At 42.7% G+C, this 23,969-nt stretch overlaps 1 protein-coding gene across 1 annotated transcript in view; it reads right to left on the bottom strand.

Annotated features, from left to right (window-relative positions):
- Positions 1 to 3,051: 3,051 nt before the first annotated feature.
- Positions 3,052 to 23,969, bottom strand: part of MICAL2 (microtubule associated monooxygenase, calponin and LIM domain containing 2) — a 242,395-nt gene continuing 221,477 nt past the window's right edge. Inside the window, exons 35-37 of the mRNA XM_055282392.2 lie at positions 12,033 to 12,132; positions 7,122 to 7,195; positions 3,052 to 3,391 (exon numbers count right to left, since the gene is read on the bottom strand). Coding sequence (XP_055138367.1) covers positions 3,207 to 3,391; positions 7,122 to 7,195; positions 12,033 to 12,132 — 359 coding nt within the window. The 3' untranslated portion in view covers positions 3,052 to 3,206. The remainder of the gene's footprint in view (positions 3,392 to 7,121; positions 7,196 to 12,032; positions 12,133 to 23,969) is intronic.

The following is a 23,969-nucleotide window of genomic DNA, read 5'->3' on the forward strand; positions in this document are numbered from 1 at the left end:
TCATTGCAGCTCATCAGGGTTGGAAACACCTGCCACTTCCTTTCTCAGTTGCAATTAACATGGCGCATCTTGGCATTGATTGATTCCAAGCAGCCTAACACTGCCAAAGTCAAGGTTTAAATGAAACAGTACAACCTGATACTATTTTTCAGTTTTAGAAACACAAACTTATTTTTATTGCCCAAGAAGCCCTGTGATAGTGGGGGAGATTCTGTATGCTTGAGATAAACGTGAGTAGAATAGGTTGATGCTTATAATAAAAATAGCTTTTCATCTTTGTATTTGGGGATGGTATCTATTTCTTGATCTTTGTATTTATTTGGAGGTGGAGTTAAGGACTAATATTCTTTCTGTATCTCAGCATCTGGCACAGGGCTGCAGAACCCCATGGGCATTCGGAGGATGTTAAATAAATAGACCAATAAATCAATGGTTTGGGACAGCAAGCTTAAGAAAAGTCCTCTTGGCCCAACTTAGGTACAATTCTGACCTTGTAACTATCATAAACACTTTGATTTAACTTAGAAGCTGTGTGAGACTGACTGTGAAATATGACCTGAGGCTGGGCTTTCTGTCCCATTCGGAGTCCTACATAGTTTGGCTTTGATCACATTCACTAGTGCCCTTTTATGGGGCACTGCAGACTCTGTGTGTTTTCATCATAATCGTACTCATATTGCATACAAAGAAATTGTCCTCAAAATGTACAGTATTTTACATTTTGAGAGTCTTAGAATGCTCTCTCTTGTAAATAAGGAATGGAATCATTTTAGATAGTTCAACAGACACAATATTTGTGTCCACTGGAAATTTTGAAATGGTTTTTATGTACTAGTAAAACAGAAAGACCAGTGTATATAGAAAACTGTTAAGGATGAAGTTTATGTTTTAACTTGGCCAGATGAAACTGAGCCATAAACCTGTGAAAGAAAGTGAACAAATTGCTTCTCTCATCTGTTAACAGAATACTAGGGGCCAAACCACCTTCTCTCTTGGCCCTCTTGGGAGACTCATTCTTCGGGATGGAAATATAACAAATGAAAATAAGTGGCAATTAATTCTTTTGCACAATAACAACTCAAACATGACACACTTGAACATCATCTGTTAAATGTATGCAGGCATCAAAGGATGCACCTTTATGCAACTGACAGAAAAGACTGGGGCCTGAATATTGCTGCATATTCTAGAATGAAAACTGAAGTTATAAATCTTTTTCTTATAATGAGTTGATATTCCTGTGCATCCATAATCTTACCTCTAAATGCCTGATAGGTGAAATCTTTAATACTATACAACTCACTGCCCCAAACATCTGGATTATTTGTATATTAAATAGCTTATGTACCAATTTCTTAGTGCTAATAGGTCTCCTCCAAATTATAACACCTGAAAACCTGAATTATGAGGAAATGATATTATCAATTCTCACCAATACACAAATAAATAAAAATAGATAAATAACCAGAAGTGATTCAGTTTTCATAGGTAGGTAGGTAGGTAGGTACGTGCCTCCTCATATTGCCTAATAATAGAATTCAGGCACTAGAAGACCTGATTCTTATTTAAAAAAAAAAAAAAAGGAAGGAAGGAAAGAAAAGGAAAAAGAACTGCAACCTTTGGAACTTGGTATAACATAGAAAGGTTGTGCTTAAATGTAACCCAAAGCATTGGCTGACTCGGAGGAAATCCAGTTATACATCTAATTTCTGGCTTGTCAGCTGGCCAGATTGGTGTGTGCAGAGAGCGTCTCTGACAGAAGTGGTTCATGGATCGATTTGAGAGAAATTTGGTCTCCAGTCAGCGCCAACTGTTGCAGAGCACCTTTTGTCTAAGGACACATTTAAACACTTGCCGAAATGAGAGCGGCCAAATACACAGCCAAGAGTTCTTTAGTGTTTCTCTTATCGATAATAGACTAAATCTTCAAAGAATCCCGTTGAGCAAAAACAATCAAATGTTTTATGACAACACATCATCATATTAAATCTTCTCCTCTTTGGCCCCCATGGGAACCCTCACAATGCCCCAGGAATTCCAACATGTCAGCACACAAACTCCATCTCCCAGCTTTCTTTTCAAACTGAAATGTCATTAAAAAAATCCATGACCTGTTTGGGATTTGGTAAATAGGGTCACTGCATTCAGCCCTCCCTCTAAGTCAGAAGTGGTTTTGTCCTTGCTCTGTAGAGTTCCTGGTGAGAGGGAGAGATACTTCTCTCTTTGAGTCTAAGAAGACCACCAGCAAGAATAATTCCTTCTCTTGTACCCTAATGTGTTCAGTTTCAGTAGCAGCACCAACCTCACCAATATTTTATCAACAAAAAAAACAAGTTCCCCCCCCCCTTTTTTTTGCCATCAACACTTATTTAAAAAGTACTTTAAAATCATTCATTTTCTGAAAATGCTTTTCATTATTTTCCAGGGTCCATAAAAAGCATAGCATGGGGACAAAAAGCTTTTCTAAGCCAGCAGCATTTGGTGAACACTAACAATCCCACTGGCATAAAGTTAAAGTTTTATTTCCTTTTTTCTTTTATTCTTAAAATAAAATTAAGGCTCTAATGTTCTATTAAGCTCTCATTGCTTATGTATATTATATTAAGGCTTATAAATGCACCTGGTAAATTAAATTCACCCTGGATTGAATTAACACCTGCTGTATGAGTTATTTGCTTTATGTAATCAGTAATCTCAAGGTTTCTCCTCTTTCTCTGGAAACACAATTTAAATATTAACCTAATCTTTAAACTGCGGCTGCTTCTTTCTGACATTTGGAAACCGGTCATCCACACAAAAAAGGCAAATATGGATATATTAATGAAAAGGCAGCTTCTCAAAAATTTTAAAGTATGTAACTCAATGAATTGGGAAGGAAAATGATAAAAGCAGCAGGAAAGTCAAATCTTTGTGTCACTTTCTAGGGAAAACAATGCTGGTCATCTGCCAACAACACCTCCAGTCTGAGAGCCTGGCTGAAGTTGACTGCCAATTGCCAGAGTCTTTGGGTTTTCTTATTATAATCTCTGGAAGGACCTTGGGAAGCTGCCATGCATGCAAGAGAATTTTAATTTTAAAAAATGCAGTAAAGGTATAACTTAAGTTCCAGGGATGAAAAATCCTGCAGAAAGACCTGTGAGGGTGTGCGGTGCACTTGGCCTGATCCGGTCCCAACGTGCAGCCGGGGAGAGGGGCTACGGGCTTCCTCAAGTCCTGCTCAGCTGACAGCCTCTGGGGAATACGAAGCTTTCAAAGTGCTGGTCCTCGGCTTTTTCTCTGATGCGTTGTTCCTCTAAGGAATCGACGAGTTTGTCCCTTTGCTCAATCACTTGCATCAGCTCAGTGAATATTTCTTGCTCTTCATTTAGATCCTTCTCATCTTTCTGGCTCTCTAAACAAAAAAAAGAAAACCATTGGGCTCAGAGAAGATTGGGCCCCAGGAGAGTTCTTGGCATGGACATTCTCGATTGTTATGGGCTTATTCTGCCTTTAATTTTAATGGAGAAAACAAGGAAATGAATTTAACACCAAGGAACCGCCCTTAGAGCGAGAGATGAGAAAGGTGGGTGCGGTGAAGCAGTTCACTCAGTTTTCATCTTGAAGATATGTACAAAGTGACAGGGAAAACCCCTTTGTAAGAAAAGGAATTTAATACCAGCCAAACCCTATCAAGTCCCCCAACCTTCCCTCTGCCCCAAAGAGAAGCTAACAAAACAACAAAAAAGGCGGTTTCCATAAACATATCTGAGCCACAGCAAAGAAATCTGTGAGAAGTTTCTAAGCAAACCACCTGCACCAGTGGCTACTGTTTCAATGACCACAATCTTTTTTTTCTTTTTTCTTTGTTTTGAGATGGAGTCTCACTCTGTTGCCCAGGCTGGAGTGCAGTGGCATGATCTCGGCTCACTGCAATCTCCACCTCCCGGGTTCACGTGAATCTCCTGCCTTAGCCTCCTGAGTAGCTGGGATTACAGGTGCCTCCCACCACGCCTGGCCAATTTTTTGTGTTTTTAGTAGAGACGGGGTTTCACCATGTTGGCCACGGTGGTCTCAAACTCCTGACCTTGTGATCAGCCCACCTAAGCCTCCCAAAGTGCTGGGATTACAGGCGTGAACCACAGCGCCCAGCCGGAATCTTTTTCATGTGTAGTTAATGACAAACTAGCCTTTTGTGTAGGGACCGCAGGGAAGCAAAGTGAGGCTACAACTGTCTGATAGGAAGGTGTTTCCACACTGACTTTGCTTTTCCCTTTGTCTTCTCGAGTACCTGACCTTCTTGATAATTGGCCTGAGGCATTCAGTTGCCTGGGGGAGATAGGATTGTTAGAAAATGGAAGGAGAGAGTAGGAAACAAGTAGTAATGAGCTTTGGACACAGAAAACAGGATTCTGAAGCCAGATTTAAGTCTTGTCAAGCAGACAATTGCCTTGGGAGAAGACTTTCTATATTCCTAGAGCCCCTGTGTCTAACACACGGAGGACTGGGTGGGGAGCCTCATCCCAGAGTAGAGAGGGTGCCACTGTCCTTCATCAGGCTTAGCTCTGAGGTCTGGGCCAGGAAGCAGGTAGGTCTGATGAAAGGGAGACAAAGAAACACCACCCCATTGCACCTCAAGTTTTAAGAAGAAAGAAGAGAGGCAGGAGGGGCAGAGGGTTAGAGCCCCATGCTCGATCTCTCCATTCTGGGCCTTGGAAGCCCCAAAGCGGACAGGAAATGTCATATCTCTTATATTCCTAGAGCCCCTGTGTCTAACACACGGAGGACTGGGTGGGGAGCCTCATCCCAGAGTAGAGAGGGTGCCACTGTCCTTCATCAGGCTTAGCTCTGAGGTCTGGGCCAGGAAGCAGGTAGGTCTGATGAAAGGGAGACAAAGAAACACCACCCCATTGCACCTCAAGTTTTAAGAAGAAAGAAGAGAGGCAGGAGGGGCAGAGGGTTAGAGCCCCATGCTCGATCTCTCCATTCTGGGCCTTGGAAGCCCCAAAGCGGACAGGAAATGTCATATCTCATTGGTGGATGGGCAAAGGACTCTTGCCCTGCCCTTGTTCAGAATTCTGGAAAGAAGCCAGCTTAAAGTGCACCCCTATGTGTAAACATAGGATAGTACTTCATGGTTGGGCAGAGAAGGGTCTGAGTGTGGCCCCCCAGATCTTGGTGTGCTGTATGCGGCATGGGTGGAGCCTAGAAGGGTCTACTTGCCCCATTGTTACCAGAGACAGCTGGCTAGCGGGCCTGCCACAGGGTTCCCCCATGGGGCAAAGTCACCCCACAGGAGAGACTGTCTAGCTGTGCTGAATGGAGGATGTGCTGAGGTGAGGCTGGGTGAGCCAGGAATGCCTGCAGGCTCTCGGGCACCCTAAGAGAGTAGGCAGGCTACGGATGAGACCAGCACACACCTCAGCTGCAGATGCCACCAGAGAGAGTTGCAACCCAGTGATCGGGGATGCCATGAGGGGACTCAATAAGCAGAGCACCCCACACAGAGTCCTAATGCCACCACAAGGTCACACAGACCTGCCTCTTCCCGTTACCTGCCAGTCACCCCGGGCAGAGACGCAGAAGGGAGGGGTGGCATCTTCAAGACTGCACATTTTCATCCCAAAGAGACCGAGCATCTCCTACAAGGACTGTTTAAGTTATTGCATCAGATTAAGTTTACCATGGAGGGATAAAGAATTCCTATTTTTTTTCCTTGCTAATCAGTGGGAGGCTGCATAGGCAGAAGATTAGCTCAGGTACAGACAGAATAAAGAAACTACATTTTTTGGATACATCTGAGAGGGTTGAGAAAAACCTATGACCTTCATTCCTTTTTTTTTAAAGAATTTTTTTAAAAAGAATCAAAGGTGGCAAATAGTCTTTGGTGGTATTTATTTAGTATCCTGAAACAGAACAAATTAAACTTTTCAAATCAGATATATAAATCAGATATCAGTTAGAACCTATGGTTTATTAAGTTAGGTATATTCCAGGATTACTATTCATTTAATAAACAGCACAGAAAAATAAAAAAAAAAATCCTCTCTCAGTTTAGGCTTGTCGTGGATGGACCCATCTGAGCCCCTCTGACATATAAAAAATGATTTATACCACTTTAGTCTGTACAGTGCTGCTACATAAGGATTTTGTTAGAATTCTGTTGCTGTAAAGAAACAGTCTGCAAATTACTGCCATATGGGAAAGAACAGGAGACCTTGATCTGTGATCTGTTCCTAAATCTTAGCCCTATCATTCACCTTGAGCATGTTATTTAAATTCTCTGAGACTCAGTTTTCTAATTTGTAAATAGGGTGCAAAAATACCTAAATACAAATCAGTGATAATGATGCCTAATATTTGCTCAGTACTTGTCTTATACTGGGCAACCTCATAAGGTAGGTGCAATATTAGATCCATGAGGTATAGACATTCTTTAAGTTGTTCTTTTAGATCTAGGTCTGAATATAGGAAGGTCATGCATGGATCTGGCACTGCAAACACACAGGCGCAAAACAGAGTGAATATGCCTTTCTGGCTGGAACTAATAAATGCATACAGCAGTATATTGTGTCAGTTGAGTTTATCTCCACTCTCCTTCCTTCCTGGTGGAATCGTTTTCTCATGTGTGATGGCCTGGCCCTGCCCACGCTGGGAGGGAATGTTTCCTTTAGTGCTCTAGTGCCTGGCAGCACTAGGCCCACCTTTCTCCAGGATCCCAAAGCCCTTCTGATGTGGCCTTCATCTCACTGAACTAGCATTACGGGACTAGGGGTGTTAGTCTCCCCAGTGAGATCACAAACTCCTAGAGGCAGGGCTTGCTCTTCATCATAAACCAGGCCCACAGTTCCCAGTAAATGTGTGTTAAATGAATGGGTGGATACGTGAATGAGTAAGTGAACACAGGACTTTGTTCCTACTGCCACATGGGATGGGGGAAAGCACTGCCCTCACAGCCCAAGTGAATGAGGCTAAATGGGGTTTGTGGTGCTGCCGGTGGGAGGCAGGCTGGCTTTGCACTTTCCTCTGACTTGCAGGCTGGCAGGCAGGAAGAGTGCCCCACTCTGGGATTTGTGGCACACTCTGCTCAAGAGCCTTTCTGGAGGACAGTTCTGAACAAGGGCCCAAGACATCAGCACACTCACCCTCCTTAAGCATTTTCTCTCTCAGTTTCTGCTCCAGTCTGCTTTGATGATCTTCTAATTCTAGTTCCTGGGCCCTGGGTGAGAAAATGTTCAAACTTTATAAATACTATAGATTTGGGAGGAAACATTGATGAATAAGCCCATTGAGAGTAGCTACAGCATTCTTTTTTCCTTATTAAAACTGGAGTTTTAGCCCATCTTTATTTTTTATTGTAATTGTTTTTTTGAGACCAAGTCTTACTCTGTCGTCTGGGCTGGAGTGCAGTGGGACCAGCTCACTGCAACCTTTGCCTCCCGGGTTCAAGTGATTCTTCTGCCTCAGCCTCCCAAGAAGCTAGGATTACAGGCGTACACCACCATGCCTGGCTAATTTTTTTTTTTTTTTTTTGAGACAGAGTTTGCTCTTGTCACCCAGGCTGGAGTGCAATGGCACGGTATTGGCTTACTGCAACCTCCACCTCCCAGGTTCAAGCAATTCTCCTGCCTCAGCCTCCCGAGTAGCTGGGATTAAAGGCATCTGCCACCGGGCTAATTTTTGTCTTTTTAGTAGAGACAGGGTTTTACCCTGTTGGCCAGGCTGGTCTCGAACTCCTGACCTCAGGTGACCTGCCCTCCTCGGCCCCCCAAACTGCTGGGATTACAGCATGAGCCACTGCACCCGGCCTTAGCCTGTCTTTAAACTGAAGGTTCTGCTGCTGCTGGGATCTCTGAAGGTACCTGGAAAGATTGCTGAGATACACTGAACTCAAGAGACCAGGGGAGCAGCTGAAGGCTGCAATGTGCTCTCAGTAGGCTTCGGAAGGCCATCCAGATCACCCTTTAGGGATGGGATGGGGGTGAGGAGAATAGTGAAGAAATGACTAGCATAGGCCTGGGAGAAGCAATGACAATCAAAAGCTTTTCTCTCTTTTAGGAGTAACTTGATTTAGAACATTATCTCCAATGATGCCCAAGTCCCTGATTGTGGTACATGAGAAAACAAAATAGAGGAAACAAAAGTGAGACATTTTGTGTGGGTGGGGTGGGGGACTTAAAACTCAGGCAACTCCTCTCCAGCTGGCTGTAGGAGAGGTGAGAAGAGTCAGTGATGCTTTGGGGTGGTCAAGCTTGAGTGCTGGGGGCTCAGCATTTCCACTGAGAGGAGCAGCAAAGTCAAGAAATGAGTCCTCAGTGAAGGTTAGATGGAACTTAAGTTTTCCATGCCAGGGGATGCCCCACTGATATCACTGTGGGTGTGTGAGCTCCCCACAGGCTAGCCCATGTGGTAATGTGGAGGCTCCCAAATGCCACTCTGGAGTTCTCAGGAGAAAGGAGGACCACACACAGATGTGGCAGTGGTCAGAGGTGAGAGTTGAAGTTGTGTGATCCCTAAAAGGAAGGCTATAGAGAAAGAAACAGTTTGAAGACAGAAGCCTGGAAATACCTACACTTGGAAGCCAAACAAAAAACATAGCCAGGGAAGAAGCCATCCAAAGGTTGGAAGAACAAAACAAGAAATGCACCATCACAGAGACAAGCAAGGGATGTTTTGAGAGAAAAGAGAAAGGTCAAAGGTGTTCACTGCAACAGAGACTTGAAGAGGGTGAGGGCCGAGACTAGGTTCCTGGGTTTGACCTGGTGGGGCCTCCTCTTCCAGCCTCCACCTGCCATCTGCATGTGTATCATGCATCTCCCCTATGGGTGCTGGGGTCACTCTGTTATACCCGGTTACTGGCGTTATTTTTACTACATCTGCTACTACATGGGACAAAGTCCCTGCTTCTTGTTATCAACCCTGAACTTCTTGTGGCCCACTGTGGTAGCCAATGGAGATGGACTGGTCAGACCTTCCTTTAAGAGAACTTTCTGGGAGAAGCATAATGAGCTCACTGCTGCTGCAAAATCCACTTCCATGTCATGCAGACTGGGCACAGAGGAGGTGCTGCAGTTGCCCCGTTCCTGCCTGCATGGAATTCCTAGATGGGCAGTCTTTGCACTGATGTTCCCATTGGCCTGGCCAAGACTTTCTCAGAGCTGCGCTGCATCTGGGGCTCCTCCTGCCCAATTCTTCTCCCTCCCCACTCTCCTTTTACAGGCATCAGAACTGCAGTGGAGTCTGAAGACTTCTCACTTCCTCCTGCTCCCTCTCCCTTCATAGGCATTTTCCCCAATAGACCTCTTGTTCTTCGAAGTGTCTTTGCATCTGGTTCCCAAAAGCCTTGAATCAAGATACCAATAAGACATTTCTCCATGCTCATTCAGGGCTCTCTCCAAACTAAAACCCATCCTTTAGCAGAGCTCCTACTAGCCTTTGTCTAGTTCACATGCCAAAGTTTTCCTATTCACCCTCCTTTGGAGAGGAAAGTCCTTCCGACAGCACGTTGACCAGGAAAGCTGCAGTTATGGGACACAGGTAGCAGCCATGCCTCCCTGACTCTCAGGCAGACCCTTCTATCGCCATGGAGCTCTTCTGAGTTTTCTTATCACTACTGTGCTATGCACGTGCCTATGTGTTTCCCTTAAAACTACAAGATCCTAGAAGATAGAGTCTATGACCTTATCCATCTTTATTTCTACAGAACCCAGCATAGTTCCTGGTGCATAGAATATGCTTGATACATTTTTTACACTTTTAAAATAATTTTTACATTTTTATAATTTATCATTCATACCTGGCCTCAATGCAGACACAGTAGCTATATAAAAAGGGCTTTGTAGTCAGGTAGAGTGGACAAATTACTTAGTTGCCCTGAATCTCAGTATATGCATCAACTTAAAAAGTTGTAATAAGGCTGGGCATGGTGGCTCAGGCCTGTAATTCCAGCACTTTGGGAGGCCGAGGTGGGTGGATTACTTGAGGTCAGGAGTTCGAGACCAGCTTGGTCAACATGGTGAAACCCTGTCTCTACTAAAAATACAAAAATTAGCTGGGTGTGGTGTGCACCTGTAGTCCCAGCTACTTGGGAGGCTGAGGCAGAAGAATCACTTGAACCCAGGAGCTGGAGGCTGCAGTGAGCCAAGATCACGCCATTGCACTCCAGCCAGGGCGACAGAGGGAAACTCTGTCTCAAAAAAAAAAAAAAGTTATAATAAAACAAATCATCACTTCAGATGACCCCCCTTCTTCCCAATTCCTGGCATTACCTTCCATGTCAATGGAACTCAATGAATGTAACTCCGGGCCACCTCTCCCAACCCTACCCTTCCTCACTCTCACCCCGGGGAGGTAAATTTGGGAAAAATAGACTACGTGAGCTCAACTCACTCCTCTCTTTCTCTCCCAGGCTCAGCCAGTCTTCAGCAAACATGTGTTCTCAATAAGCCTTGCCATAGTTCTAGGGCAAGGTTTCTCAATCTTGACACTTTTGACATTTTAGGCCAAATAATTATTTTTTGGTGGGAGGAAGGGACTGTCTTGTACTTTGTAGGATGTTTAGTAGCATCCTTGGCCTCTGCTCACTGGATATCAGTAGCACCCCTGCCCCTAGATGTGACAACAAAAATGTCTTCAGACATTGCCAAATATCCTCTGAGGTTACTGCCCATGGCTGAACCCCACTGGTCTAGGATAACAGCCTTGCCCCTAAGGAGCAGGTGAGTCTACTACCTTTTGTAATTAGGTAGGTATATGTCTAATTCTGGGGTTGGTTAGTGTAGTGGGTTGAATGGTGACCCCCTAAAAGATATGTCCACGTCCTAACCCATGGAAACTGAATGTGATCTTATTTGTAAAGGGTCTTTGCAGATGCAATTAAGGACTTTAAGATAAGAATATTCTGGATTATCTCAGTGGGTCCAAAACCCAATGACCCAAGTGTCTTTATAAGAGCAGAAGACACAGACACACAGGGAAGTCTGTGTGAAGACAGAGGCAGAGACTAGAGTGATGCAGCCACAAACTCAGGAAAGCGTGGAGCCAGGAAAAGTGGAAAGGGCAAGGACAGGTCCTTCCCTAGGTCCTTCCTTGTGTTTCTGCAGGAAACATGGCTCCCGCAACACCTTGATTTTGAACTTCTGGCTTCCAGACAGTGAGAGAATAAATTTCTGTTGTAAACCATCCAGTCTGTGGCAATTTGTTATTGCAGCCTAGGAAACGAATAAAGGTAGCAAGCCATCTGGGCTGTCATACTTAGCCATGTACAAGCCATTATCATATAAGCCATTATTGGTAATAAAGATAATATTTTGATGTTCCCTCTGTTGAGTTGGTTGTCTTATTTCTCACCTGGCTCAGAACCCAGGCAAGGAAGAGTGGTAGTATTTATTACACCCCTTCAAAAGCCCTTAAAAGTACCTCCTGGGGTTGGGGCAAAAATGAAATGAGACAGCATAAATGGAAGCACCCAGCACGACTTATGGCACTTCAATTGATACTAAATGTTACTTTTTTCCCTCTAGAATGATGACAGGTATAGTGACCTTCAGCTTTTTCAGAGTGTGGTGACATCCATCTCCACTTTTTGATCTCCAGACGAGGCTGCAACTGCATTCAGAGAGGACAGCCAGACAGATCTCAGTCCTTCATTCTCTTAAAGCCACAGGAAGTGGTCAGGCATATGTCACTGAGTCCTTCCCAAGATTTACACTCAGAGGCCAGACACAGCCTTCCCATTGCAGGTATGTGATCCCTCTTTTAAGATGGACCCAGGGAACAGGCATGGATTGGAAATGCCTTATCCAAATGACCTTCAGCTCCAGACCCATTACCCGAAACCTATTTTAGCCACAGGACTCTGCAGAGAGAACAGACAGCTAAAGATTCTTTGCACTAATGCCAGCATGATATGCAAGACGTCAAATATCAATTTGCCTCAATCGCTATTCTGTATGCGCAAGGAGAAAAAGTCCCGAGACTTCAGCCTCGGAGGGTAAGCCACCCCCCTTTGCCCCTTTGCTTTTAGGACTCGCTGGTATCTGCGTTGCCTTACTTACATGATTAGGAGCTCCGACTCATATCGCATTAATTTATTCTTCTCCAGAACCAGCTTAAACCATTCCTGCAAAAGCTGTGCTTCATCCTGTGTGCCTGAATCTGCTTAAGAAATCAACAGCAAATGGGTTAGATTGGTGTTTCTCTCCCCATGATCAAACTGCTTTGAGCCACTTTAGCAGGTTATGTTTGTAGTGATAAGGGCTTTGCAGGCAGCAGCTCCCTGACACCCTGTAGGTGCCTCCAGGTTATGGGTATGACAAATAAAATCCACCTGTGCATGCTCTGGGTACATGTGTGGGGGGGTCTTCTTGGGCACAGGGCATGACTACTCCAGTTCCAATGGTCACATAACCACGATAACATCCCACCACAAACGACCCTCCCGCTGCCTACTCATATATTCTTTGTAAAACTTACATATGTGTATGCATCACATCCTTCACCAAGGACAACCCTAGGTGCTGGTCATCATATCCTTCTTTTTCTCCCCCAGATCAAATGCCTACTGAGTGCCCAGGTGGCGTGTGGCTCCTTCCATGGGGCAGGGAAGCTCACGCCACATTTGTTCACAGAGGAGTGCTGACTAGCATTTTGATTTTTCGAACAAAGAAAAGCCAAATAATAAAAAAAAAAAAGTTATTAGCTTTGTGTCTTATGGGGGTAAAGTTATATCCATATATTCTTATTACTTAGATTATAACCTTTATTAAACAGAAGAAGAAACACGAGAAAGCTGGCACTGCTTCTTAGATAATGTTAGATACTAAATATCTAGGTACTCAAATGTTAAAAGGTGGCTTTCGAATATTTCACCCTGAAAGGAGAACACAAGCTGTATGACAAAGCTCATGGCCATCCTAGAAGGATTTATCCTGGAGGGTCCCATATGCAGGGGAGAAAACAAGGCAGACAGAAGATTTGTGTGACCTTGTGCAAGTTGCTTAACTTCTTAGAACCTCTGCTTCTTCACTGGTTAAACTGAAATAATAAGACACACAGGCAATACAGTAATAATGAGCTGCTGTTTATTTTGTAGTGATTACATGCCAGTTGACGGGCTATGTGCCTTATATGCAGCATCTAATTTAATCCTCATAACAAACTTATCTGTAGATACACTTATCATCACCACTTGGTAACTGAAGAAATAGAGGTTTAAAAGATTAAACTTGCCCAAGTTCACAGTAAGCAGCAGAGCTAGAGCCTGAAATTAACTGTGTCTGATCCTAAACCCACGGTCTTCACTGCTATGTATATTTCTCCTTCCCTCCTGCTAAAGTAGTCTTTTAAGGTAAATAATATGCCTAGTTCATTGCCTTGCACATAGCAAGAAATCCATAAAAGTTAGTTCCCTTTTCTCCCTGTCTCCTGGACCACCTTTTTATTGATAATGAAACTGGAGTCCAGAAAGATTTACAGTCATCTCTCAGGATTTATGGAGGACTAGTTCTAGGACTCCCTCTTGGATACCAAAATCCATGAGTGCTCAAGTTCCTGATATATAATGACATAGTATGGTTAGCTCTTGGAATCTGTGGGTTCCTCATCCGTGGATTCAACCAATTCTGGATCAAACATATTCAGAAAAAAATATTTCACAAAGTTCCAAAATTTGGAACTTTGTGAAATATTTGCTGCACTTCAAGTACTATGTTGAATCCATACAAGTGAAGTAATTTGTAGGCATTGTGTTTGGTATTATGAGTAATCCAGAGATGATTTTAAAATATGGGAAGATGTGCATAGGTTATATGCAAATACTATGCCTTTTTTTTTTTTTTTTTTTTTTTTTTGAGACAGAGTCTCGCTCTGTTGCCCAGTCGGGAGTGCAGTGGCATGATCTTGGCTCACTGCAACCTCTGCCTCCTGGGTTCAAGTGATTCTCCTGCCTCAGCCTCCTAAGTAGCTGGGACTACAGGCGTGCACCACTACACGTAGCTAAGTTTTGTATTTTTAGTAGAGATGGGGTTTCACCATGTTGCCCAGGATGGTCTCGAACTCCTGGCCTCAGGTGATCCTCTTGCCTTGGCCTCCCAAAGCGTTGGGATTACAGGTGTGAGCCACCATGCCTGGCCTGCTACGTCATTTTATATCAGGGTCTTGTGCATTCATACAGTTTAGTATCTGCACAGGAGTTCTGGACCCAGTCCCACATAGATACCAAGAGGTGACTGTATTTGCATATAACCTCTATACATCCTGTAGTATATTTTATATAATTTCTAGATTATTTATAATACTGAATATGATATAAATGCTATGTCAGTATTTGCCATACTGTATTGGTTTTTCTATTTGTATTATTTTTTATTGTATTATTTTAATTTTTCTCTAAATATTTTCAATTTGCAGATGCAGAAGGGTGGACTGTATATGCAATATCCCAAATTATTTACTTTATGGGCAAACTGGTGCCAGAATGCAGAGCTTGGCTTCTGTTTCATTCATTCACTTAATAACACCTATCTATCAGACACCTCCTATGTGTTGGTATTGCCTTAGGTCCTGGAGATACAGTGATATATAATGTTACATTGCATGAGAGATTTGCAGATAGTAAGGCATTGTACCTACCAAAAAGGATATCATTAGATACTCTTTGGATCACATGGACTCAAAGAGCTAGAATAAAATAGAATATTAGAAAAAAATCACAATAAAGCAACAAAAAGCACTCTGGGCACACAGGGGAGGGAGGATTTTCCTGATCAGGGTGTGAGGCTGGGCTTCCTGAGGGACTGGGGTGGAAGAACAGGTAACACTTCTGAGAGGAAATAATGAGGGTAGAAGAGGGCATTTTTCAAGATGAGGAAACAACTTGAGGAAAGACGAGGGAATGGGAAAGAATATGGTGGAGACAGAGATTGGGAGGGGCTGAGGGGCACGGAGGGGTGGGCAAGGAGGCCTGGCATTTTATGATGATCTCATCACAGAGAGTAGTGCTAAGGCATTTGCACTTCATGCTGTAGAACACAAAGGGACATTAAAGGAGGTGCAGTAGGAGAATGATGTGTGAAGTGTCGTGTGTAAAGGACTAAAGTGAGAGAGGGAGGAGGGAGGGAAATAAGGTGTTAATCTTTCTTAGGTTTCTTGAGTGAATGAAAGTATGAGCAACCAAATTCATAAACATCGAGGGCCAACATCTTCTAAGCATTGTTTGTGGTGCCAGACAGGGGAGAGTAAACACTGGTTCCAGCTCTTTAGGTAACTGGGAGCTCATGGTCCATTGGGGAAAACCAACGTAGCCAAATAGAATACAACATGCCTCTTGTGAGAACACAGGAGGCAGGCAATTAATTGTGTGTGGAGAAAGCGAGGGAAAGCCTCAGAGAGGAGACAGCAGGTGCGCTCAGTCTAAATGGATGACAGAGTTTGCCAGAGAGAGGAGGGGAAGAACAAGGCATTCACAGACATTTGTTATTGGATGAAAGAATGAAGTATGTACACCAGAGATCATATAGAACATAGAAGTTAAGAATGTACACTTTAAACTGAAATTTGGGATCAAAATGCCACTCCTCTACTTCCCATTGTGTGGGCTTGAGCAATTATCATAGACTTCTTAAGCCTCAGTCTCTTTATCTGCCATGCAGCTGCAGTGGGATTATGCACAGAAAGCCCTTATCCCAGTCCTGGCACATAGTATAAGCTCAATAAATGGGAACTGTCACTGTTGAAATCACACAATACACATGGTAGAAGAACCCTCCGGGGTCATCTGGTCCAGCCATGAGCCAGTGCAGGAATTCCCTCCACTCCTCCCTGACAGGTGGCTGCTCTATAATTATCCATGGGATGAGGGAGCTCCCTCCTGTCCAGGAAGCCCACTGCAGGGCTGTGTACTTTAAGTCCTGAAAACTTCTTTCTATTGGCCTTCAATGGGTTGGCCGCTAGCCACTGATTCCAGTTTTTCTCCCTGTAGGAAGATGGAAAACAGTAACTGTATATTTTACATGACAGACCTTTAGATATTTGAGGACACATCTCACAATTCCCTAAGTTTGCTCTTTTCAGAGCGCCTCCAGATCATCTGTCATTTTGTCCTAGGAAGGATGCCTATTCTGCTTACCCTCTAATTTTCCAAGATATATCTTAAAGAGAGTCTATAATTAAACACTACATAAACAACCCAAAATGGAAAGACCCTCTCACACCTTCATCGTATGCCCAGAGACTGCAGAAGTCTTTTTAGCAGCACCCTCACTGGGACTCTTATTTACCGGTAAATGAACTCTGGCCTTTCCACAATGGTGGTAGTTAAGTCTGATACCTTCATCTTCTACTTGTGCAACTGATCTTTTTCATAACCCAGTTCAAGACTTTATATGCATCTTGTTAAATATCACCTTATTTGGCCCATTATGGAGACATCTTTTGAATATTTTATCCAGCTGATACATTTCTCCTAACTCTGAGATTTTTGCAGAATTGATAAATGGGCATCTTGTACATTTATGTGATATTAGAAAGCAAAATATCAGATGGAACTGGACATAGAAGACAGCCATCTGGCCCATCATAAGGGAACTTTCTCAGCCTTCAGATGAAGCCGACTCTATATGCACCAGACTGGTATCATCCAGCCAACATTGCTATATCTTGTCTATGAGGCTGTTAGAGAAATGACCAAGGTCAAAATAATTTCCTGAACTGAAGCTCCACAACGTCTGTCATGTTCATTGGCACTACAAACCTTGCACCTCCACCCAGAAAAAGAAATGACATTTGCTTTTCCACAGCTTCTCACTAAACACGAGTGGTTCCTAGTAATCTCAAAATTCTTTCTAAATACTCACAATTTCTTTCTTTTTTTTTTTTTTTTTTTTGAGCGAGAGTCTCACTCTGTTGCCCAGGCTGGAGTGCAGTGGCAGAATCTCGGCTCACTGCAAGCTGCACCTCCCAGGTTCACACCATTCTCCTGCCTCAGCCTCCCAAGTAGCTGGGACTACAGGCGCCCGCCACCTACAGGCTAGTTTTTTGTACTTTTTTTTAGTAGGGACGGGGTTTCACCGTGTTAGCCAGGATGGTCTCCATCTCCTGCCTTCTGATCCGCCCGCCTCGGCCTCCCAAAGTGCTGGGATTACAGGCGTGAGCCACCGCACCTGGTCCACAATTTCTTTAATAATCATTTCTAGGCTGGGCACAGTGGCTCACGCCTGTAATCCCAGCACTTTGGAAGTCCGAGGTGAGCGGATCATCTGGGGTCAGGAGTTCAAGACCAGCTTGGCCAACATAGGGAAACCCTGTCTCTACTGAAAATACCAAAAGTTAGCTTGGCGTAGTGGTAGGCGCCTGTAATCCCAGCTACTCAGAGGCTGAGATAGGAGAATCGCTTGAACCTGGGAGGTGGAGGTTGCAGTGAACCCAGATTGCACCATCGCACTCCAACCTGGGGAACAGGAGCAAAACTCCATCTCAAAATATTGATAATAATAATAATAATTGTTTCTGGAATTTTGACAAGGATCATAATTCATGTTTCTTTTCCATATGAAAAACGTAAAATGTGTTCCAAAACCTCTAGCCTTTTGGTTCCAAAATTCTCCATGAGTTTTCAAAGACTGAGGTCATATGTATAAGCTATTTCTTTTGTTTTGTTTTGTTTTGTTTTTTTGAGACTGAATCTCACCCTGTCCCCCAGGCTGGAGTGCAGTGGCGTGATCTCAGCTCACTGCAACCTCTGCCTCCCAGGTTCAAGAGATTCTCCTGCTTCAGCCTCCTGAGTAGCTGGAATTACAGGTATGTGCCACCATGCCCAGCTAATTTTTGTGTTTTTAGTAGAATGGGGTTTCGCTGTGTTGCCCAGGCTGGTCTTGAACTCCTGGGCTCAAGTGATCCACCCGTCTCAGCCTCCCAAAGTGCTGGGATTACAGGTGTGAGCAATCGTGCCCGGTAAATGTGCAAGATATTTCAAAAGCAGGGGCTTAATTCAGCAAGTTCTGATTGAGTAATGCTACATCCAAGACACTGTTCTATGTTCCGTCTTTCACCTGGCCTTACAGCTATCTCATTTTTTCCACCTATCTAGATTCAATCCCTTCTAGATATTTGTTTAATGTTTCTAGATTGAGGATCGTTTTTCCTTGATAGAGAAAACAGAAAAGCTGAGAGCTGAGAATTCTGCCTTTCCTCGTCATCTAACATTGTACCATCTGCCACACACACTGGGCCTATCCTTCCTTGTTCCCAATCCAAAAGAAGCAGCTTTTAAGACACTATATTACTGTCTTTAGAGCATTTTTTGTTGTTGTTTTTCAGATTCAGCCTCTTTGCTGCATTATACCCACAGGTTCTAGCTAGACTTTTATCCGGGATTACATGTCCTTTTTTCAATCTTATGTGTCCTAAAATCTGGCCTGTTAGAGAGTTCCCTGTGTTGCCACACTGATTCCCCTTGACACTGTACTTGACAAACACAGGTTGAAAAGAATCACTCAATTTAATTATTTTTTCAGTGGAATAACTTCTAATTTTATTGGCTACAGTTTTTTTTTTTTTTTAATGGGATGAAGCTCTTGTCGCCCAGGCTGGAGTGCAATGGCATGATCTCGGCTCACTGCAACCTCTGCCTCCTGGGTTCAAGCAATTCTCCTGCCTCAGCCTCCTGAGTAGCTGAGATTAGAAGCACCTGCCACCATGCCCAGCTAATTTTTGTATTTTTAGTAGAGATAGGGTTTCATAATGTTGGCCAGGCTGGTCTTGAACTACTGACCTCAGGTGATCTGCCCACCTCAGCCTCCCAAAGTGCTGGGATTACAGGTGTGAGCCGTGGCGCCCAGCCTATTTTTCAGAGTCTCCCTTTCTTCAGTAGTAAAAAGCACGTTGGGGGATCTTTGGGTGTGAAATCAAGTAGAGGTTTCCAGAGAATCTGCCTTCCCAAAGTGCTGGGTTCAGGGCAACTGTGCCCAATTCAGCCTTGCCTTGCTCTCCACTCCAACCATGCCCCAAGAGCCTCCTCTATGATTTCCATCAGCTCCCTGCCCCCTCCCGGTCAGATTCCTTCCTGTGGGTCCTGATGAAGGCAGCATTGCCCCTCACTATAAATGTAATAGAGCAAAGCGAAAGAAGCATGGGCTTTGAAGTCAATCAGACCTTGCTCTGCCACTTACAAACATGTGACTTTGGGCACGTAACCTCACGTCTCTGCCTGAGTCTCCTCCTGTGGAAAATGGGGATGGTGATGATAATACCTACCTTATAAACTGGATTAAATGTGCTGATGCATGTCAAATGCTTAGCATTGTGCTTGGCACATAGTAAACACTCAGTAAACTATACCATTTTACTCCTAACTTGCCATTTCTTCCAACGTCTAGTTCTATATTTCAATACGGATTATTTTCTGTTCACCTTTAGAATTCAGCTAGAGTATAACCCCTGCCTTGATTATACATGGCTAAACTTTATTTTGTAACTTAACGTGAAGTTAACAAAAACTCATAAATAATAATTTCTTTTGGCCTCATGTAAATGAAAAGGTCATGTGGCTGTGTGGATCATCCGCGCTTCTTGGGAAGACACAAGCACCTGGTACCTATGCGATGGTCTGCTTATCCACATCTCCATATGGTCCCATAGCTGCTGGTGCATGGAAAGCCCTTTCAGGGCACGGCTGGGACTCTTATGACCAGCTAGGAACCAGGATGCAGCTGCAATGGTGCAGCCAAAAGGCAAGCACCCTCTGGCTGTGAATAGAATGGCCCAGTTCTCCAGCCCTTTCTTCCTCTCACCCTCTGCCTGGGTCCACTGTCAACTGCTCTTCAATTGCTCCTGTGTCCTCATCTCATGCCTTTTCCTGTGCAAAATGTAAGTATCCCACTTGCTGAGGTGAAATGATCAAAACCCAACACAAAATGACTTTTTATTAATAGAGTCATTTATATTGACTCACTTTTGCCCAAGAGTACTCTTAAAATCGCAAAGCACACTATGTTACTTCCAACCACCAAGGCTGGTAAATCTTAGTCCCTACTTACCCTATGGTGACTGGCATGTGAAGGTCAATAACTTTTTTCTTTTCTTTTCTTTTTTTGAGACAGAGTCCTGCTCTGATGCCCAGGCTAGAGTGCAGTGGGGCAATTTTGGCTCACCACAAACTTCACCTCCCGGGTTCAAGCAATTCTTTTGCCTCAGCCTCCCAAGTAGCTGGGACTACAGGCATGCGCCACCATGCTCGGCTAATTTTTATATTTTTAGTAGAGATGGGGTTTTGCCATGTTGGCCAGGCTGGTCTTGAACTCCTGACCTCAGGTGATCCGCCTGTCTTGGCCTCCCAAAGTGCTGGGATTAGAGGTGTGAGCCACTGCGCCGGGCCAATAACATTTTTTGGAATGGATAGTAGTAGAGAAAAAAAGTGATCTATTTATTCTTTAAACTCATGTCTTTTTTTTTGTTTTTTTGTTTGTTTTTAACCATTGTTTTTTGTAGGTAATGCTGAAGGCTTCTCTGATTATGTATTGGTGTGTGTTTTTTTTCCAAGTTGGGTCTTGTTTTGCCGTTCATAACTATCTATCTCTTTTGATGTGATTTTGTACCTCCTTAGAATCTGTGAGAAGTCCTAACTCAGTGTTCGCTCCAATTTTGTTGATGTAGTCTTCATCCTCACTGATGATCTAGGGGCCTTCAAGGGGCTTTAGAGAAAGTGGAGCAGGAACTCTCAAGAGCACTGTGCAGGGCCTCTCCCCTGGACTGGCTGGGTTTCGGTCCCTGCCTTTTGTTCTCTGGTCTCTGGTCAGCACTCCACTCTGGAGCTCATGCACAGACCTGTTTCATTCAAGTCTCTACCAACCTTCATATGTGGAGCTCTGGGTACGTCTGCCTCCCACAGGCTCTTTACATAGAATGATGATAATCCAGAAAGCTGTGCTGTGGATCTAGCCTGATTCAGTCTTGACAAGCCCAGGATGCTAGTAGCTAGCTCACAATTCTGTTCTGGGAGTCAGAGCATGCAGCTGAAAAACAAAAATTCTAATCTTTCCCTTTTAAATTACTTTTTGTTTTGTTTTAAACTGTATATATATACATATATATATATATATATATATATTTTTTTTTTTTTTTTTTGAGACGGAGTTTTGCTCTTGTTGCCCAGGCTGGAGTGCAATGGCACGATCTCGGCTCACCACAACCTCCGCCTCCCGGGTTCAAGTGATTCTCCTGCCTCAGCCCCCCGAGAAGCTGGGATTACAGTAAACTGTATATTTTTTAGAAACAAAAAAATTAGTTTTTCTTGACTTTGGGCTTTATTGAAATTGTATTATACTGTATGTATTCTTCTACAACTTGCTTGTTTTAAATTAAAAATTATGTTGTAAAAATGCATCCATGTGACTGATTCATTTTCACTGCTGTATATATAATATATATATAATATTCAGTTGTATGACTATACCACAAATTATCCATTTTCCTGTTAATGGATATCTGAGTTGTTCTTAGAGTTCGGCTATTATGAGTGATGCTGTTATGAGCATTCTTGTATGTGTCTTTTTGGCCATGTGGGTAAGAGTTTCTCTGGAGTATATATTAGGAATGAAATTCTTAAATTGTAGGGTATGCACATATTCAACTTTACAGCCTAAAGCCAAATTGTCTTCCAAAGTGTTGTGACAATTTATGTTCCCACTAACATTGAATAAGAGTGCCCCTTGTCCCTCACCCTTGCCAAATAGTTAGTATTATCAGATTTTTAAAGTTCTAATAATTTAATAGTTTTCAATAGTTTCTTACCGTAGTCTGAATTATTTGTATTTTCCTGTCTTTTTCATAGGTTTATTGGACATTTAGTATTCTTCTGTGAAGAACATATTTATGTCATTTGTCTATATTTATATATATTGGGTTGTTTGCCTATTTCTTACTGATTTGTAAGAGTGGGAATATTCTAGAATGCTGATTCTTTTTTGCTTATTTTTTTTTGCAAACATGGTTGACCGTCTGTATCTGAGGGCTCTACATCCTCAGATTCAACCAATTATGGATTGAAAATATTCTGGGAAAAAAAAGGATGGTTGTGTCTGTACTGAACATACACAGACTTTTTTTTTTCTTGTCATTATTCCCTAAACAATATGGTATAACAATTATTTACACAACATTTACATTGTATTCAGTATCATAAGTAATCTAGAGATGATTTCAAGTATGCGAAAGGACGTGCATAGGTTATACGCAGTGACTACACCATTTTATATCAGGGACTTGAGCATCCTCAAATTTTGGTACCTTCAGGGGTTCTGGAACAAATCCTCTGTGGATAACAGAGTGTGACTGTATATTTTCCAAATGAGTGGCTTTTCATTTCCTTTATCGCATCTATTGACTAACAACTTGAGATCAAAAAAAGATTCTTCTTAACATCTCAAGTTTCAATTTTCACATTAAAGTCCTTAATCTTTATGGAATTGATTTGTTTGTATGGTATGAAACAAGACTCAATTTCGTTTTTTCCTCTATGGAAACCAATTGTCTCAGAATCACTTACTTCCTGCGATCTCTAATGCTACTGCTGGCTTATATCAACTTTTCATATATATAAGATTATGTTTGGGTCCTTTGATGACTTTCAGCAAAGTATTAAAATTGGCTCCATAAGATAGTACATGTTTTTTGCTAGATTTACTCCTAGGTACCTTATATTTTTGGTGTTAATATGAGTGATATCTTTGTTACTTCATTTTCTAGGTGTTCAATGCTGAGGTATTGAAATGCAATTAATTTTTCTAGTTTGAGCTTATATCCAGTCACTGTTATTTAGGTCCTTATTATGTTTAATAGTTTACTTGTACATTTTGGGATTTTTTTCATATAGACAATCCTAGCATCTGGAAACAACAAATTTCTTTTTTCTTTCTTTCCAAACCTCTTGCCTTTCTCTGCCTTGTCTTACCACACTGGTTGGGATCTCCTGCACAAAGTTAAATAGAAGACTTAAGAGTAGGCAACATTATTTTATTACTGATTTTTAAAGAAATGCTTCTATTTCACAGTGATGTTTGCTGCATGGTTTTGGAAAATATGTTTCAATTAAGAAAGTTCTATTCTGTTCTATTGCTTTTTTTTTTTTGCTAAAAGTTTTTAGCAAATGGATGTTAAATTGTGTCAGATGATTTTCCTTCTTCTATTGAAAAGACCATAAGATTTTCCTCTTTAATTTTTCAATATGATAGTTGTAAAATCACCCTTAGACTGCCAGATTTAAAAATTAATGGGATTAAGTGTTCGTTATATTCTTTTATCTTTTTGAATCTTTGCTGTATCTGTGGTTGCATCTGCCCTTTCCATTTCTTCTTTATTTTTGTCTTCTGTCTTATTTTTAAAAAACAACTTGCGAGGGTCAGCTTTAGTCTCTTTTTAATAAGTTTGTTCAATATTTGGCTTGCAATTAGGCCATGGACTTCCTACAGAGTGGCCAGTGAAGCTGGAAACAGAGGTCAATATAGAGCAAGTGGACTGTCGGTATTTGTTGAGTGAGCCAGTCTTCCATAGACTAGGAGTGTCCCTGTACATCTTTGCTGAGTGAGCCAAACTGCAAGGCCCTACCATCCTCTGAACCTGAGCCATTCCTCTAACTAGTCAGGTAGAGAATTCTGAGAAGTGGGTCAGGATACCACTGTGTGACTACTGCACAACTACTTGCTTCCTGGGAAAGGGGAAGTGGCTCATTTACTTCTTGCTATAAAAGCTGCTGAGTCTTTTTCCTGGGGCTCCCTAGCTATGGGACAACTCACTGTATGCACAGGTGCCATCTGGGCTCATCATGTCACATCATGGGACTTGGGGACAGGGCAACTTGGGCTACGGTGCTGATGTTCCTGCTGTTTGCTATGCTATGAATAAGAAACTCTCTTGCTCTGATGTACTGAATTTTGTTGTTTACTTTTTGCACCTATATAGTTGTGGCAAACAACCCAAGTTCCTTGCATGCTTAATCATCC

Source organism: Symphalangus syndactylus, chromosome 6 (assembly GCF_028878055.3).
Source record: "Symphalangus syndactylus isolate Jambi chromosome 6, NHGRI_mSymSyn1-v2.1_pri, whole genome shotgun sequence".
Taxonomy (NCBI): Eukaryota; Metazoa; Chordata; class Mammalia; order Primates; family Hylobatidae; genus Symphalangus; species Symphalangus syndactylus.